The sequence below is a fragment of the Mobula hypostoma genome, chromosome 23 (genome assembly GCF_963921235.1).
Source record: "Mobula hypostoma chromosome 23, sMobHyp1.1, whole genome shotgun sequence".
NCBI classification, from domain to species: Eukaryota; Metazoa; Chordata; class Chondrichthyes; order Myliobatiformes; family Myliobatidae; genus Mobula; species Mobula hypostoma.
In genome coordinates this window covers 55,103,790-55,123,235 of record NC_086119.1, presented here as the reverse complement: position 1 = coordinate 55,123,235, position 19,446 = coordinate 55,103,790, and the positions used below count along the sequence as shown (strand labels likewise).

Sequence of the window (19,446 nt, the reverse complement as noted above, 5' to 3'; positions counted from 1 at the left end):
ATCACCCCTGCAGGCAGGGCATTCAGAAGAAAAACTCCCCACAGCTCCTATAAAGCTCCTGCATCACCCCTTTTTCCTTTGTCCTCTTGTTATAGGCATGCCTACTGAGGGGGGAAAAATCAGATCACTCCTCACCCTCCTCTGCTTCAGCAAAAATAGATCCTGTCTGTTTAGTCTTTCATTGTGATTGAATGCTCCAACCCAGTCATCATCCTGGTAAATCTCCTCCCAACTCTGTCCTCCCCATAGCGTGGCAACCAGAACTGCCCCCAGTTCTCCAGATAAGGCCAACATAACATTGTAACATGAATCCCTGCTCCTATGTGCTATTCCATGGCTGATGAAGGCAGGTATTTTATACACCTTCTCCACTCTTCCTATCTGTACTGCCAGTTGCAGGGATCTATGGATGTGCACTCCCCAGGGCCCTATATGACCTTCCAGAATGAATCATTTTCCCTTTGTCAGAATTAATTTCCATCTGCCAGTGCTCCACCCAGCTTTCCTTTAGGCCATTATTTAACTTTCTAGTGCAAAGCTACAAATTACCAAATTTATCAACCTGCCCTGTGGGAATTTAAACTCACAACATCTGGGCTTCTAGCCCTGCGCAACAACCTTCGCACTACCTTCCTACTTGAACTTAGATTCATGACTGTGTTCTGGCCCCAGCTCTACACTGACCCCATCCACAGTCCACGTCCTTGTCTCACAGGATGGACAACAAATACACAAAGTACACAACCTGCCTATGCAGAATACCTGCCTCCAGGTATTCGAAGGTGGAACACGCCAGCCCAGAATAAGCTAAGAGAAAAGAACAACGCTAGCAGAAGATATTTATTACAGCATAGTTGGAGTCATGACCAGGGTTGTAAATCTAGCTGTAAAATACTTGCATAACTAAAACAATGAGTCAACATCAGGATATTGGAAGTCAACACACATAAAACACAATGGTTCCATATCCATCTGTCAACTCTTTTTCTATTGTTCAGCTCCCGGCTCCAGTCTTTTCCTTGCGTGGAGAGCTCCCTCATTCCTAGTCCTTCTCTTCACCATGAGTGATGACGTAGCAGAGGTTTTTGTAGTCAACGTTGCCTGAAACATCAGGAGGGAATGCAACAAACATCTGCTCACACTGGAGGAAGAGAGAGAGAAAAGGTCAGGGTGCTGGTCACAGCAGTCACGGTCACAATCTTCTGTCCTGACTGGGGCTGTAGTGTGACAAGGCACACTGGTCACAGGAGTCACGGTGTCAGCTGGCAGACTGAACTTTAACCCCTTCAGGTTCAGACCTGATGCACTGGTCACACTGCAGCCCCAGTCAAGACAAAAGCCTCAATGTCTTGAATTCTCAAGATAAGGAATAGAAACAACACACACAAAATGCTGGAGAACTCAGCAGGTCAGGCAGCAACTATGGAAATGAATAAACAGTTGACGGTTTGGGCTGACATCCTTCTTCAGGACTAGAAAGGAAGAGAGAAGATGCCAGAATAAAAAGGTGGGCGGAGGGGAAGGAAGATAGCTAGGAGGTAAACACGAGGAATTCTGCAGATGCTGGAAATTCAAGCAACACACATAAAAGTTGCTGGTGAACGCAGCAGGCCAGGCAGCATCTCTAGGAAGAGGTACAGTCGACGTTTCAGGCCGAGACCCTTCGTCAGGACTAACTGAAGGAAGAGTTAGTAAGAGATTTGAAAGTGGGAGGGGGAGGGGGAGATCAAAAATGATAGGAGAAGACAGGAGGGGGAGGGATGGAGCCAAGAGCTGGACAGGTGATTGGCAAAAGGGATATGAGAGGATCATGGGACAGGAGGCCCAGGGAGAAAGAAAGGGGGAGGGGGGAAGCCCAGAGGATAGGCAAGGGGTAGTGAGAGGGATAGAGGGAGAAAAAGGAGAGAGAGAAAAAGAATGTGTGTACATAAATAAATAAATAACAGATGGGGTACGAGGGGGAGGTGGGGCATTAACAGAACGAATGGACAAGGGAGTCGCATAGGGAGTGATCCCTGCGGAAAGCGGGGGGTGGGGCGAGGGAAAGATGTGCTTAGTGGTGGGATCCCGTTGGAAGTGACGGAAGTTACGGAGAATAATATGTTGGACCCAGAGGCTGGTGGGGTGGTAGGTGAGGACAAGGGGAACCCTATTCCTAGTGGGGTGGTGGAAGGATGGAGCGAGAGCAGATGTGCACACAATAGCAGCACATAAAGACCCAGCCTTGAGTTCAAGGCTGGAGTCGCAGTTGGTGGTTGCGCCATCGCCAATTGCTATTCCTAGTGGGGTGGCGGGAGGCTGGAGTGTTGAGTATGTGCTAGTGTACGTGTGTGAGTGAGCGTGTGCTACCACACGTACATGCATTTGAGTCAGTGTATGTGCATGCGTGCTCCCTGAGTTTGTATATGTGCCTGTGTATATACTGTATGTGCCTCTGCCTGGGCTTGTACAGGTGCCTGAGCTCATTTTGCTTCTTAGTTAGATAAAACAATCCTGATCTCACACCTAATGAAGAGTCTGGGAAATGACAGGGTTTTTTTAAAGTCACATAGTGAGCAGGATTTGTTGTGGGCCATAGGATGAGTTTGCAGCACTGCACAGGAAGAAGTCTCAGAGCTCTGTCGGCTTTACCCGTCACTGCACAGATCTTGTCCAAAAGCAGTGAGAGGACTGGGACAGTCAGTGACCTGAAACACACCTGTCTGCAATAACCCCAGAATGTAACTGGCCTAAGGTAAGAAGCCAGGGAGCTGGAAGTCACTGCATTTTGGAATGTGCAGAAGGGAGAGGGAAGGTTTTTTTCATACTGGAAATGTGGAAGGGCCCCGCAAGAAGGTTCAAACGTTAATGGTGCAGGGTTGGGCTCAATCCAACCAGCCCCGTAACTGGATATTACCTCTGCAGTTCTCCAGCACACGGCGAAGGCAACAGATCCCATTATTTAGCATGAGTGAGGTCCCCTTACTGGTGGCCTGGAACTGCCAAAGCACGGCACCATAGAGGTGGGACCAGTGTTTACTCTGCTTTTCACAGTCAATAAGTGATAGGAGAGCTCACTAAAACTTTTAAGATGGTGAAAGGACTTGGCAGACCTGAGTAAGGAGTTCAGAGCCAGCAGTCACAGTCTGAGAACGAGAGGTGCTCTGCGGGTCAGAGTGCTGACCCTCTGGAGTTCTCTCTCCACAGGGCCACACACGTTCTACGTTCTAGATGTTAGGGACATAAGAGGGTACTGTGACAGCACAAGGAAATGATGCTGAAGTGGAAGTAAACAGTGATCTTGGAGACAGGGAGATGTTTGATGGGGGGTTGGGGATGATTAGGAGTGGGCGATTGAGGAAGAGGGATTCGGACACTGAGTGAGTGATGATATCATGACTTGGAGAGGTTGCAATCAGAATCCAGACAGGGCATCTAAAGGTCAATAGCAACGGGGGAGTGGTGGAATAACCTGGAGGGATTTGTCTGTGAGGTGGACATTCTATTGGAAGGGGTATATAGGGAGAGAGTGATAGAGAGTGTTTGATGGATGGGGTGAAGTTGAGAGAAGTGATTAATGGGAGGATTGTAATTAGAAGACTCAGGAAGGGGAACATGACAGGAAGAACCCGGCTTGGGGGCAGGGAAATGGGGATGTACCTAAGAAGTGGGTGACTGGGAAGGAGCACATTTGGAGGTGGGGCTGATCTATGGGGTGGCAGTTGGGAGAAGCTCTGTTGGAGTTGAGAGAGTCTGGGAGGTGGCAGGGCCCAGCTGATTACAAAGATGAGGTGAGGGTGATGGGGCTTGGTGATCAGGTGGGGTGACTGGGAGTGGCTGATCAGGAGAGATCAGAAGGGTGGGTAGGACAGGATATGGAAAGAAAAACATAGAAACATAGAAATCCTACAGCACAATACAAGCCCTTCGGCCCCAAAGCTGTGCCGAATATGTCCTTACGTGAGAAATTACCTAGGGTTACCCATAGCCCTCTATTTTTCTGAGCTCCATATACCTGTCCAGGAGTCTCTTAAAAGGCCCCATTATATCTGCTTCCACCACCGTCACCAGCAGCCCATTCCACGCACTCACCACTTTGAGGAGGTGACCAGGCATGAGGGTAGTGCAGTGGATGTGATCTACATGGATTTTAGTAAGGCATTTGACAACGTTCCACATGGTAGGCTTATTCAGAAAGTCAGAAGGCATGGGATCCAGGGAAGTTTGGCCAGATAGATTCAGAATTGGCTTGCCTGCAGAAAGCAGAGGGTCATGGTGGAGGGAGTACATTCAGATTGGAGGGTTGTAACTAGTGGTGTCCCACAAGGATCGGTTCTGGGACCTCTACTTTTCGTGATTTTTATTAACAACCTGGATGTGGGGGTAGAAGGGTAGGTTGGCAAGTTTGCAGATGACACAAAGGTTGGTGGTGTTGTGGATAGTGTAGAGGATTGTCAAAGATTATAGAGAGACATTGATAGGATGCAGAAGTGGGCTGAGAAGTGGCAGATGGAGTTCAACCCGGAGAAGTGTGAGGTGGTACACTTTGGAAGGACAAACTCCAAGGCAGAGTACAAAGTAAATGGCAGGATACTTGGTAGTGTGGAGGATCAGAGGGATCTGGGGGTACATGTCCATGGATCCCTGAAAGTTGCCTCACAGGTGGATAGGGTAGTTAAGAAAGCTTATGGGGTGTTAGCTTTCATAAGTCGAGGGATAGATTTTAAGAGTTGCAAGGTAATGATGCAGCTCTCTAAAACTCTGGTTAGGCCACACTTGGAGTATTGTGTCCAGTTCTGGTCGCCACACTATAGGAAGGATGTGGAAAGGGTACAGAGGAGATTTACCAGGATGCTGCCTGGTTTAGAGAGTATGCATTATGATCAGAGATTAAGGGAGCTAGGGCTTTACTCTTTGGAGAGAAGGAGGATGAGAGGAGACATGATAGAGGTGTACAAGATAATAAGAGGAATAGATAGAGTGGATAGCCAGCACCTCTTCCCCAGGGCACCACTGCTCAATACAAGAGGACATGGCTTTCAGGTAAGGGGTGGGAAGTTCAAGGGGGATATTAGAGGAAGGTTTTTTTACTCAGAGAGTGGTTGGTGTGTGGAATGCACTGCCTGAGTCAGTGGTGGAGGCAGATACACTAGTGAAGTTTTAAGAGACTACTAGACAGGTATATGGAGGAATTTAAGGTGAGGGGTTATATGGAAGGCAGGGTTTAAGGGTCGGCACAACATTGTGGGCTGAAGGGCCTGTACTGTGCTGTACTATTCTATGTTCTATGTATGTTAAATAACCATCTCCCTTTAAACACTTCTCGCTGTTCTCACTGGCTGACGTCCACGTGCTTGTGCAGTCGTGCCCTGATCAAACCGCTGAAGAAATAACCATCTCCCTTTAAACACTTCTCGCTGTTCTCACTGGCTGACGTCCACGTGCCTGCGCAGTCGTGCCCTGATCAAACCGCTGAAGAAATGGTTTGTGGGTTTATCCTGGTTTTGAGGTGACCTGTTTTCTTCCAGTCCAATAGCTGAAAGTCCCCTGCCCAGGGGTTTAGTGTTCTTGGTGATTACCTACCCAGTGTCAGCTGTTCCTAGAGCAGAGGACCACAGCCTCAGTACATGCGCTCAGGGATAAGCCCCTGACTTAGGTCCAGGTCCTTGGACCTTCATTGCTCCACATGTTCTATTGTAGTAGGAAGGGGACTTCTGCCCATACTCACAGAGGCTAAAGCAGTGTTATTTTTAATTACTTAGAGATAGACAGAGTATCAGGCCCTTCTGGCACTATGACCCCACACTGCCCAATTACACCAGTTGTGACCAATTAACCTACAAAACTGAACATTTTTGGAATGTGAGAAGAAACCAGAACACCCAGAGGAAACCTACACAGGTACGGGGAGAACATACAATTAATTCCTTACAGGCAGAAGCGGAATTGAACACAGGTCGCTGGTTCTGGAATAGCGACATGAACTGCTCAGTATAGTGTTGCCCGTGGTAATGTTAACGGACAAGAACAATGTTAGGTTACAGCCATCGTATTCCCTGATTATTAATTGTGGGCACCATAAACTGTGATCAGCAAAAGCTCTTGCCTTTGTCCCAACTCTCCAAACTAATTCTCCAGGGAGTAGGAACCTAGGCCCCAAGTGAGGACCAAGAAGGTTTGGACAAGGGAAGCACAGGAGCACCTACAGAACTGCTCTGAATCAGTGGACAAGACTGTAATCAGGGATTCATCTTCGAATCTGGATGAGTATGCTGCCATTGTTACCAACTTCACTAAAACCTGTGTGGATGAGTGTGTGTCTACAAAGAATTACTGTACATTCCCAATCCAGAAGCCGTGGATGAACCAGGAGGTACGTGGTCTGCTAAAGGCTAGATCTGTGGCATTCAAGTCTGGCAACCCAGGCCTGTACCAGAAAACCAGGTATGATTTGTGGAGGACTACTTCAAAGGCAAAGAGACAATTTCGAATGAGGTTGGAGGTGACATCAGATGCACGACAACTCTGGCAGGGTCTGCAAGTCAATACTTTCTACAAAGCAAAACCCAATAGCATAAACGGCAGCGATGCTTCACTACCAGATGAACTCATCATCTTCTATGCCCACTTTGAAAGGCAGAACACAACTACAGCCGTGAAGATCCCTGCTGCACCTGATGACCCTGTGATCTCCGTCTCAGAGGCTGATGTTAGGCTGTCTTTAAAAAGAGTGAACCCTCGCAAGGTGGAAGGTCACGATGGAGTACCTGGCAAGGCTCTGAAAACCTGTGCCAACCAACTAGCGGGAGTATTCAAGGACATTTTCAACTTCTCACTGCAACAAACGGAAGTTCCCACTTGCTTCAAAAAGGCAACAATTATACCAGTGCCTAAGAAGAGTGATGCGGGCTGCTTTAATGATTATCGCCCAGTAGCACTCACATCTACAGTGATGAAATGCTTTGAGAGGTTGGTCATGACTAGACTGAACTCCTGCCTCAGCAAGGACCTGGACCCATTGCAATTTGCCTATGGCCACAGTAGATCAACGGCAGACACAATCTCAATGCCTCTCCACTCGGCTTTAGACCACCTGGACAACACAAACACCTATGTCAGGATGCTGTTCATCGACTATAGCTCAGCATTTAATACCATCATTCCCACAATCCTGATTGAGGAATTGCTGAACCTGGGCCTCTGTACCTCCCTCTGCAATTGGATCCTCTCTGCAATTGGATCCTCGACTTCCTAACCGGAAGACCACAATCTGTGCAGATTGGTGATAATATAACCTCCTCACTGACAATCAACACCTTTGCACCTCAGGGGTGTGTGCTTAGCCCACTGCTCTACTCTCTATGTACACATGACTGTGTGGCTAGGCATAGCTCAAATACCATCTATAAATTTGCTGATGATACAACCATTGTTGGTAGAATCTCAGATGTTGACAAGAGGGCGTACAGGAGTGAGATATGCCAACTAGTGGAATGGTGCCACAGCAACAACCTGGCACTCAACGTCAGTAAGATGAAAGAGCTGATTGTGGACTTCAGGAAGGATAAGATGAAGGAACACATACCAATCCTCATAGAGGGATCAGAAGTGGAGAGAATGAGCAGCTTCATGTTCCTGGGTGTTAAGATCTCTGAGAATCTAACCTGGTCCCAACATATCAATGTGGTTATAAAGAAATCAAGACAGTGGCTATACTTTATAAGGAGTTTGAAGAGATTTGGTATGCCAACAAATACACTCAAAAATTTCTACAGTTGTACCATGGTGATCATTCTGACAGGCTGCATCACTGTCTGGTATGGGGGGGCTACTGTACAGGACCGAAAGAATCTGCAGAAGGTTGTAAATCTAGTCAGCTCCATCTTGGGTACTATCCTACAAAGTACCCAAGATTTCTTCAGGGAGCGGTGTCTCAGAAAAGCAGTGTCCATTATTAAGGACCTCCAGCACCCAGGACATGCCCTTTTCTCACTGTTACCATTAGGTAGGAGGTACAGAAGCCTGAAGGCGCACACTCGGTGATTCAAGAACAGCTTCTTCCCCTCTGTCATCCGATTCTTGAATGGACGTTGAATCCTTGGACACTACCTCACTTTTTATTTAATATACAGTATTTCTGCTTTTGCACGTTTTTTAATCTATTCAATATTGATTTACTTGTTTATTTTTTTTCTCTGCTAGATTATATAGTAAGTTAACAAATTTCACGTCACATGCCAGTGATAATAAACCTGATTCTGATTCTGGAGTGTGGAATCAGTTATTTGATCAGTTACTCAGCAGTCCAGGGTTTGATTGGTTGATTGCTGAATTTCAGTGAGAGCAGCAAAGAGGATTATCCTGACCTGTCCAAGACCATTGCTTTTGGCTCTGTTCGGAGATCAGGTTAGTGACTGTATAAAATCATTCAAAATACCTACAGACTCTAGTCACAAGAGGGAATGGAAAACATTCCAACTTGGCAGGCTCTGGGGTAGTTGATGCTCCGAGATTCTCCACCTGCCTGTTGTATTAGTCATGAACCTGGTTTAACAGGGAAGTGGAATTTCAAATCTTTTGTATCTGCTGCTGAAGGGCAACAGGGTCACCCGCTTTGGAGTAAGAAGCCTGCAGGCCAGGTTAATGACTGTCAGGGCAATAAACCTAACCTGCCAAGTAATACCCCACTGTAGCCCTGATGACAATAATAGTCTGACCACACACTGCTATATCTTTGGAGGATGTTAATGTTAATATTACTCTAAATCTAATTTCTAATATTAGCAACTTCACATCATTACCTCCTCTTCATTAAATCGGTCTGCCTGGGTCTTCAGCATATGTTTGAGGCTGTAACAGAGAGGAGAAAGATAACAATGCACTGTTAGCCATACACATAGAGAGATGAGTATTAAATCTTTGAGATGTTCAATATCTACAAAGAGCAGGAAGTTTCTTCACATACTTATGTGATGGCCCATTGTCGATGCTACCTCTTTCCAGGACAATCTTCGTGGTCTCATTCCCCTAGAGCCCTGCAAGTTATTTCCCCTCACCTGCCACCAATTATTCTTTTCAATTTTGATTCACTGGCTCCCCTTTATCCCCTTCACAAATTCTACCATCTTTGGTAAAATTCCACCACTGGAATCATCCTGCCCTCTCTGCTTTCAACATTCTGAAGGGACCATCCTTGGGGAACTCTCCGGCACAGTCTTTAATCATTACCCATAGGCCTTCTCTTTGCAACTGCAGGAGATGTAATTCCTATCTTTTTACGCCTTCCCACCACTCTGTCCAGTTGCAGCAGTGCCTGACTTACACTTCTTTCTATCCAATGTATTGTATTCAGAGTTTCTCCCATGGACACCAGTCTGAGATTGGGTGACCACTGTGCAGCCCCCATCCTTCAGTCTGCAGGGGTGACCCTGAGCTTCTGGGTGCCTAGCACTTAAACTGTCTGTCCCACTCCCCCTGTGACCGATCCATCTTCAGCCTCTTGCACTACTCCACAACAGTTCAATCAAGGTAGAGCACTGCATCTATACCACACAGAGGCCAGGGATACTTACTTAATCAGTCCTATTGTCATTGCCAATTAACTAAATTCTTTAAAAAAAAACCTGTATTCGCTCTTCAATCCCACTATATATCTGTGCAGAAGGAGAATAGCTTGGCCCTTGTCATCAAACTATTCTAAAATTTGAACCAAGAAATTACATTTTACCTACAGAATTGACTAGTTGGATATAGATATTGATCAATTGGCAACCTTGTAGATGTTCAAATTCTTTCTTTACATAATCAAACACCAATCACACTAAAATACACATGTTGATAGCCAATAATACTTCAGTAAATTTAGTAAAATTACTGTCCCAAAGTCCCAGTGTCTGCTTCTTGCCCCTCTGGCTTCCTGCCAACTCCAGCAGCACTGCTCAATACGTCTCCCATCCCTCACTCCCGTTCCTCTTGTCCAGCTGTAACACAACTCTTCCCTCTCATCCTGAATGTGCTTGCTGATTACAGGGATGTCCCCACCCATACTGCAGCGAGGTTGGATTCACACAGCAATGATCACAAAGGGAAGGAGGGGAAGATTCGATTTCATTGACCACCCCCAACCCCCACCCCGCTTTTGGAATACAACCCACTGGGGATACACCTCACTGCCAACTTCACCTTTCCTACACTGAGAACCTGCTGGAGAGCTGCTTTGCTAACCCAAAAATGACGGAGCACAGCAGGAGGCTTTGAGAAGGCAATCCGGTTAATCCCACTGATCCTCAAGGGCAGTAACTTTCAAAGTAGTTGGCTCTTTGCTTCCTTTAGCACGTTCTATAAGAGTTTCCCTCTCCTTCTTGGTCTGACCTCCAACACACAGGAGATTAGGAGAATAGCGCTCCAGTGGTTTGAATCATCATGTATGTTGGTACAGGGTCTAGAGATACACTACACCTGTCTCAGGGCTGGATCACTTGCTGGTCCAGTGGAGATTAAAATGTTAATTCTTGGCATCCTGGCCTGCCACATAGTTTTCAGCTATACCCATGGGGAAGGTCAGGAGGACATAAGCAGCCAGCAGCTGCCCACTTCCACTGGGAACCCCTGAAGAGGAAAGAGTCAAAGCAGGCAATGCCCGATACAGATTTGTTCATCAAAACATAGGGCAATGAGATTGGCAACATCATTCTGACCTGTCCAGCCTTGGGACTGGGCATGGTGTGCAAAGCACTGGCAAACAGCTGTGCCAGCAACGGTGTCTGCCCACAGCTGAACGAGGTGAGGGGAGATGTCTAGTTCTCCCATAGCTTCCTTGGCTCACATTGGCAGGTCAGATTTGGATGACTACCCTCTTGCAATTCTCCCATGAGGTCAACCACTGGTGTCCTCTGCTCGCTAAGGTCATTAGCCAATCACGAAGGCCTACTGATTCATGTGACCCATCAGCCATATGACCAACAAACCAAGGAGACTGTAGGAGAAAAGATGCTAAAGTGATGTGTACAGTGGGAATAAGGTGGGTGCAGTGTGGGAGAACCAAAACAGCTCAATAAAATTATTGACAGGTTGCACTCAGTGTTCACCTTTTTTATACCATCATGAGACATCAGTGTGAGGCATGTAAATATTTTAGAGTCATAGAGTTATAGAACATGGAAACAGGTCCTTCAGCCAACATTGTCTATGCTGATTTAAATGTTTTGCCAAATATATTGGGCACTAGCCTCCCCACTATCGAAGATATCTTCAAAAGGTGATACCTCAAGAAGGCAACATCATCATGGAGGACTGTCACATCCAGACATGTTTATGTTTTTATTGTAATTTTACTCATTTTTATGCATTGCTGTGTACTGCTGCTACAAAATTTCATGACATAAGTCGGTGACTGCTCCACGTTGACATGAAATGGGCAAAGTCTGCAGATTCTGGTATTTGTTCGCAAATACTGGAATTCATAAATAAGGATTACATAGAAAAATGCTGTAGTTCCCAAAAAAATACCAAGACTCAGAGTCAAATGGACCTAACAGAGGAAGACAGACACTACAAAGGAAATAGCATTTATTGTACGAAAACGGACTTCACGCTGGAAATCACAGGGAAACACTGGATGTTAAAGAACATTGGAACTCAGTGACCATTTACTGAAAGGGGAATACTGATTAACAGAGGAAAGGAAGTGTTAACAGAGGGACACAGGTCTTGATACAGGTGTCCACAGAGAACAAGTGTTCAGTACTATAACTGGCATTTAAAAAGGAAAAGGAGGTTCATAGGGCATTCAGTGAAGAATACACCTTCATGCAACAACATCGTTCTTTGGACTGGAATCTCATTTCTCATCCAGATGCTTGGAAAGACATGCACTAAATGTGGCTGCTTCCATCTAAGGGGAAATGATTATATTTATGTGACAAGCTACAGGGGTGGAAAATGCATAAGGTTTCCGTTTGTTTTAGACTTACTAGTCAGCTTTGATATGTCCCTTGTCTTCTGGGTCAAAAATCTTGAAAGCATTGAGAATGGTTTCTTCTGGGTCGGCACCTGCAGAAATCCACAGGAAGAAATAGATCATTAACACTCACACCTATGAATCAGGATGTGAAATATAATGCTTGCATGTCTCTTTTAATTCCTGGTCAATTATAATGATTCACAGAATGGAGATGTGCACTCAGGAAGTCAAAGACACAAAGGAACTGCTGATCTGCAGATGTGTTTGAAAGTGAGAAGCAAATCAAACAAAGGAGCCTGTTCTTTAATACAGTGAAAAATACCTGTAATAGAAGAGCAGCCTGAAATGAAGTTGCATCCTGGAAATGATGTGTTTGTTAACTGTTTCTCTTTCCACAGATGCTGCCTGACCTGCTGAGACTTTCTAGCATTTTCTGTTTTACTTTTGATTTCCTGTATCTGCAGTGTTTACTTTCGCCTGAGTCAAGCTGTTCCTCGTTTGCCTTTTCTCCCTGTGGGTTTGCTGTTTTCCTGCAACAAACTGGCACCAGGATTTCTCTCTGAGACAACCTTCCTACTTTATGCCAAATCTTAGCTGTAAATTGTTTTACTCAACCTTGGTTTTAAGATGTTATTTTATCTTTTTATTTAGAGATACAGCACGGAACCAGCCCTTCCAGCCCAATGAGCTGCACTGACGAGCAACCCACCTGTTTAACCCTAGCCTAACCACGGGACAACTTACGATAACCAATGAACCTACTAACCTGTACATCTTTGGACTGTGGGAAGAAACCAGAGCACCTGGAGAAACCCACACATTCCATGGAGAAGACATACAAGCTCCTTACAGAGGATGCCAGGATTGAACGCCAAATTCTGACACCTTGAGCATCGTGCTAACCACTACATTACATGGCCACCAAAGATCAAGATCTTTGCTACTATGCTCTATATACTCTTTACTCCAGCTGAATTGAAGTCCAGATGAATATTCCTTGTGCTTGGAACTAGTCTGATTTTGATCCAGTGACATTGGCTGGATTCTCTCCATGTTCTAAGTGACCAGTTTTTGTGTATTTCTGGAGAATGCTTGCTTGTTCAATGTCTCTCAAATATAAAATCTGCAACTGGCTTTCTTCCTAGTTCATCCTTTTACATATATTTGATGAAATTATATAATTGGATACTTGCATTCCTAATAAGGAGCTCAAATCTATCGTCAGCACAGGAGTCCACTCCTCTGATGCCATCTCACTGAACCTCACCAGCAGTGAAATGAAGTTGCCAATGTATACAATGTATACAATGTATACAATGGTGGACTGCAGCAGCTTACTCCCTTTCCCCCCTCTCTTCCTCACCCACTGTTTCCTCCTTCCTCCCCATCTTCCTACCATTCCCCCTCCCCTCATTGTTCCACCACCAGCACTATCTCTGAAAAGCCATTTGCATTCACCGGAAGGTTAAATGATCCAGTTGCGAGGCCAACACCCCGAACACCACTTTGCTGTAATCCCTTACAGTTGGTCAGCCACATTGTTCACAAGGCAACATCTAATGCTGACATCCGTCCCAAGGTGTACCACAGGAAAAGATGAGCAGCCATAGAGAAGAGATACAAGAATGTGCTCTAATGTTGCAATGACACCAGCTCCAGGGAATCTCTACTTCATGAGAATCCACAGTCAGGAAGGAGATGAAGGATGGTACCAGGAGCCCAGTGTGAGCATGCACAGGAACACAAACCAGCGTCCACCTGACGAAACATCACCACCTCACCAACACCCCTAGCACCTGCTGGAGAAGTCAGCTCACCCTGGGCAGAAAGAATGATAGTAACTCATCTCTGTCACCCAGAGTTCACTTTCTCAATGTTTCTGTGCTTCTAAGAGAAGAGTTAACGGTTCTTTCAGAGGAAGAAACGACCACACAAACCCATTGTTAGATTTCAAAAGCTATCAGTCATTAATTGAGCAGTGACCAAGCTGCTCACCTGGATAAAGCAATGGCCAACAAAAGCAAAATTGACAGAATAAGTGGAGCCTACAATCTGCATCACTATGGGAATTTTCAATCACTCCAATTAACCTTTATCTTCCAGCATTTCTTGCTTGCTTTACCTTTCAGCTTCTCCCCGAACATTGTGAGAAAGACGGTGAAGTTTATCGGCCCAGGAGCTTCGTTCAACATCTCATCCAGCTCCTCGCTGTTCACATTTATCCGACCTGATGGAAGAACAACAAACGTTCTCATCATGTCCCCTGCACTCGAGTACTTGCAAACCCTCTGTGAATTCTTGGAAGTTCTGTGAGGAATTTCCAAAGTGTTTCCCTAACTCTGCCATGGATAGTCCCAAGCCTGGCTGTAAAAGGTGGAGGCTTGGGCTTGGAGCTAGCAACCCCATCCCATAAAATCCCAGAGCTATAGAAACACCAACAGAGGCTCCAAAGGCCTCATCCCTGGGAGAGGAAGGATGGGCTAGAACCATGAACAGCTTGAAAGACTGGCCCAGAGCAGAGGACCCTGGTGATCTGCTCTTGGCATCCTATGCCTCCGTAGGGGTGATGGGCTTCAAGTAAGTAAGTACCCCTACCCAGCGCTGCGAAGGTTCCTTTCAGATCGTCCTTGTTGATGAATCCATCCCTGTTCTGGTCCATTATGGTGAATGCCTATGGGAGAGAACATGGAAGTACAACTTATAAACACAAGATATTCTGCAGACCCTGACCAACACACAGAAAATGCTGGATGAACTCAACAAGTCAGGCAGCATCCATGGAGGTGAATAATACGGGCTGAGACCTTTCATCAGGACTGGAAAGAAAGGGGGCTGAAGCCAGAATAAGAAAGGGAGGGGAGGGGAAGGAGTGGCCAGTGATGATAGGTGAGACCAGGTGAGGAGGGTAGGTGGGTGGGTAGGGAAGGGGGATGAAATGAGAAGAAATATAACCCCTGCTTTCAGTGGTTACTCCCTGTGTTAAGGACTGGTCTGTATTGCCGGTACAATCAAACCATTTCCCACCTCAGAGGTTCCAGCCTCACTCAGCCCACCAGGAAGACTAGGCTGCAGCACCAATTTGAGCTCAAAGCACAGACTTAGGAGCTGATCCAGGCTTGGGCCATCTTGCACTCACCTCCTTGAACTCCTGGATCTGAGTCTGATCAAACATGGAGAAGACATTGGAGCTCCCTGTCTCTGCCTTCTTCTTTGCCTTCTTTGGGGCCTGAAACAGATACCACATCAGAAGACCATAAGAAATACAAAGAGATTTAGACCATTGAGTCTGCTCCACAATTCCATCGTGGCTGATTTATTATCCCTTGCAACCGCATTCTCCCCATAACCATGTGCATAAGACCATAAAACAAGAGATATCAGTCTGGGGAGAAGCTGAAGGGGAGGGGAAGGGAGTGAGAGAGGGTAAGAGGTAGGAAAGAGAGGGAAGGAAGGGATTAAGAGTGGGGGAAGACAGTGAGAAAGGTGGAGATGAAGACTGCTGGAAGACTGGGCGGGGGGAGGAGGAAGACAGGGGGATGGAAGGCGGTGGTTGGAGTATGGGTGGTGTGGAATAGGGAGGCGAGGGGGTGGAATAAAGGGGGTGGAATACAGAGGGGTAGAATACAGGGGGTGGAATATGAGGGATGGAACACGGGAAGTGTGGAATATGGGGGTTGTGGAACAAGGTGTGTGGTATACAGTGGTGTGGAAAATGAGGTGTGGAATACAGGGGATGTGGAATACGAGGAAGGGGTTGGAATATGGGGGGGTGAAGTACTGGGGGTGGAATACGTGGGGAGTTGAATTTGGGTGGGTGGAATATGTGGGTATGTGGGTGTGGAGTACAGGGTGAGGTGAAACTGGAGGAATATGGAGGGTGGAACGGGAATTGTGGAATACATTGGGGTGAAATATGGGGGTGTAGCATACTGTGGGAATGGAATATGGAGGGTGTGGAATACGGGGGGGGGCAGGAATACAGGAGAGAGGGATTACCGGAGAGGGGTGGAACACTGGGGGTGAAATATGGGGGGTGTGGAATACGGTGGGAATGGACTATGTGGTGGGATGTGGAATACAGGGAGGTGTGGAACATGGAGGGGCGAGAGGTGGCATATGGTGGGGGTGCAACACGGGAAGTGTGGAATATGGGGTGTGTGGAATACAGGGTGTGTGGAATATTTGGGATGGAATAGCGGGTATGGAATACTGGGGGGTGAAATACGGGGATATGGAATATGGTGGGAGTAGAATATGGGGGGTTGTGGAATACAGGAGAGTGGAATGCTGGGGTGTGAAATACTGGAGGTGGAATACGTGGGGAGTTGAATTTGGGAGGTGCGGAATATGTTAGTGTGGAATACAGGGTTCAGGAATACAGGGTTCTGGAATACGGGGAGTGGAATACAGGAGAGTGGAATACGGGGGAGTGGAATACGGGAGAGTGGAATACGGGGAGTGGAATACAGGAGAGTGGAATATGGGGGAGTGGAATACGGGAGAGTGGAATACAGGAAAGTGAAATACGGGGGAGTGGAATACGGGGGAGTGGAATACGGGAGAGTGGAATACGGGAGAGTGGAATACAGGGGAGTGGAATACGGGAGAGTGGAATACGGGGAGTGGAATACAGGAGAGTGGAATATGGGGGAGTGGAATACGGGAGAGTGGAATACAGGAAAGTGAAATACGGGAGAGTGGAATACGGGAGAGTGGAATACGGGGTGGTGGAACATAGGGGGTAGAATACTGGGGTGTGGAATACGGGGATGTGGAATATGGGCAGGGGGGAGTTCGGGAGGAGTGGAAAACTGGGGAGTGGAAGACAAGGGATGGAATATGTGGGGGTAGGACATGGGAGGCTGTGGATTATGGGGTCTGTGGTGTGGATTACGGGGGGAGTGGAGAACGGCAGGATGAAGTACAGGGGTGTGGAAGAAAGGGTTGGAATACATGGGGGTGGAACATGGGAAGGTGTGGAATATGGGCATGTGGAATACGGGTGGTGAAATACTGGGGTGGATTACGGGGGTGGAATACAGGGGGTGTGGAATATGGGATGTGTGGAATACAGGGGGTGTGGAATACGGGAGGTGGAATACATTTGGGGAGGAAAACGGGGGAGGAATATGGGGAGAGGAATACAGTGGGGTGGAACACGGGAAGTGTGGAACACGGGGAGGGTGGAATACAGGAGTGTGGGATATGGGGGTTGTGGAATACATAGGTTGGAATATGGGGGTGTGGAATACGGAGGGTGGTAGAATACTTTGGGGGTGTGGAATGTGGGGTTATGGAACACAGGAGTGTGGAAGATGGGGTTTGGTGTACAAGGGGGTGGAATATGGGGCACAGCAATACGAGCAATGTGGAATACAGGCGGGTGGAATACTGGGGGGTTGTAAATACGGGGTAGAATAGGGTGGTGTTGAATACAGGGGGAGTGGAATATGGGGGGTGGCGTACAGGGGCTGGTGGAAGATGGGGTAGAAGATGGGGGAGTGGAAGACAGGAGTTGGGATATATGTGGGTGGAACATGGGGGGTGGGAATACAAGGAGGGTGTAAATACAGGGGATGGTGGAAGACAGGGTGTTGGAATAAGGGGTGGTATGGAATACTGGGGGTTTGTGGAATACGGGACGGTGTGGAATACTGGTAGGGGTGGGGTTGGAATTATGGGGGTGGAATGGGGGGTGGAATACGGGGGTTAAAATATGGCAGGGGTGGAATACGGGAGGTGTGGAAAACAGTGAGATGTGGAATATGGGAGGGTGGAAAATGGGGTGGTAAAATACTGAGGGTGGAATACGGGTGATCTGGAATACAGGGGGGAGGAGTACGGGGTGTGTGTGGAATACTGGGAGTGTGGAATACAGGGGAGAAGTGAAATACGGGGTGTGGAGTACGGGGTGGAATGCAGGGGTGGTGGAATATTGGGGGGGTGGAATACAGCTTGTGTGGAATATGGGGATGGAATATAAGAGAGGTGGGGGCTAAGGGGGTGGAATACAGGGGGATTGGGGGTGTGGTATGCATTGTGTATAGAATACAGGGGAGGTGGAATACGGGGAGGTGGAATACGGGAAATGTGGAATACGGGGGTTGTGGAATACGGGGTGGGGTGGAACACAGGAAGTGTGGAATACAGGGGGGAATACAAGGGAGGTGGAATATGGGGGATGGAACATGGGAAATGTGGAATACGGGAGGGATTTAGTGGAATACAGGGGCTGTGGAATACAGGGGGGGGGCGGTTTGGAATGCAGGATTGTGGAATATGGGGGGTGGAATACAGCCCAGTGGAATACAGGGGCTGTGGAATAGGGTGGGCTTGGAATACAGGATTGTGGAACATGGGGGGTGGAATACGGCGCAGTGGAATAAAGGGGGAGTGGAATACGGGGTGGTGTTGCAGTATGGGGAGGTAGAATACGGTGTTGGGGAAGAAGTAGGGAGGGGAATGGGAGGGTGAAAAGTGTGGGAAAGAAGGAGGGAGAAAATTAGGCAGTTCTGGGAAAAGAGAGGGGAAAAGAGGGGGAAATAGGGTAGACAGAGAGGAGGCGGTGGAGGATGGAATGATGAAGAGGTAAGAGGGGGAGAGGGGAGAGTGGAGGGAGAGGTGGGACCAGTGGAGGGAGGAGGAAAGGCGGAGGTTGAAGAGAGGGGGAAGATGAGCTGGGGAGAAGAGAGAAAGGAGATGGAGGAGAGAGGGAAGAAGGGAGAAGGAGGGGAGAGGATGAAAGGGAGAAGGAGAGGGGGAGAAGATGGAGGAGAGACAGGGGAGAGGGGAGAGGAGATGAAGGAAAGACCTACCATGCTCTTGTGTCCGGCAGTGTGCGGCGGGCGGGTGGCAGGGCAGTGCCTTGCTTATATAGACGGCGCCGAGGGTAAAAATACCGCGGTGCCCTTCCGGAGACCGCCGGCCCCCATGGCAGAGTTACAGGTGATCGGCAGCCAGAAGAGCGCGGTGACCTTCAGACAACGGAACAGACGCCCGGGAAAGTATTCACGGGGTGTGTGTGTGGGGGGGAGAGGGGTGTCGGCAGGGTCGGGGGTGGGTTCTCTTCCCGGTTCGCCGTCCCTGCAGTGCGCACACCCAGCGCTGAGCTGCTCCGAGAACGGAGAGACGGAATCCCACCCAGGCCCCACTTTGTTCACCGTAGCAGAGCTTCAAGACGTTGCCGGCGGTAAGAAGCTATCAAAGAAAAAGAACCATGTTTGAGCTATTCGAGTACTAAAGGAGATATGCACAAGGTTGACTGGATGAGGAAACTGCTTGAATTCAAACTTCCGTCTTCACACCATATTCACTGATACAAATTGAAAATAAAAGTGTACAAGTTCTGACACGTGGGGGAAAAAAGGGTACAGTTATACCGACTCCCACTCAATAGCACAGTGGCCACTTGGCACAGCTCCTCTAATCGGATTTCGGTGGTTGTTGTTCATGTCCCGATAGACTTGTAACACAGACATCTTTAGATGTTACTCTATAGTATTAAC

General features: G+C 47.5%; 1 protein-coding gene across 1 annotated transcript; it reads right to left on the bottom strand.

Moving 5' to 3' along the window:
• Window positions 1-822: 822 nt before the first annotated feature.
• LOC134336926 (myosin regulatory light chain 2, ventricular/cardiac muscle isoform-like) lies at window positions 823-18,818 on the bottom strand. Its single transcript, XM_063031580.1, has 7 exons — window positions 18,757-18,818; window positions 15,078-15,167; window positions 14,537-14,612; window positions 14,064-14,168; window positions 11,952-12,030; window positions 8,781-8,829; window positions 823-1,141 (listed from the first exon to the last, which is right to left on the bottom strand). The coding sequence occupies exons 1-7, from the start codon at window positions 18,757-18,759 to the stop codon at window positions 1,043-1,045; spliced, it is 501 nt and encodes a 166-aa protein (XP_062887650.1). The 5' UTR covers window positions 18,760-18,818; the 3' UTR covers window positions 823-1,042.
• Window positions 18,819-19,446: the final 628 nt, after the last annotated feature.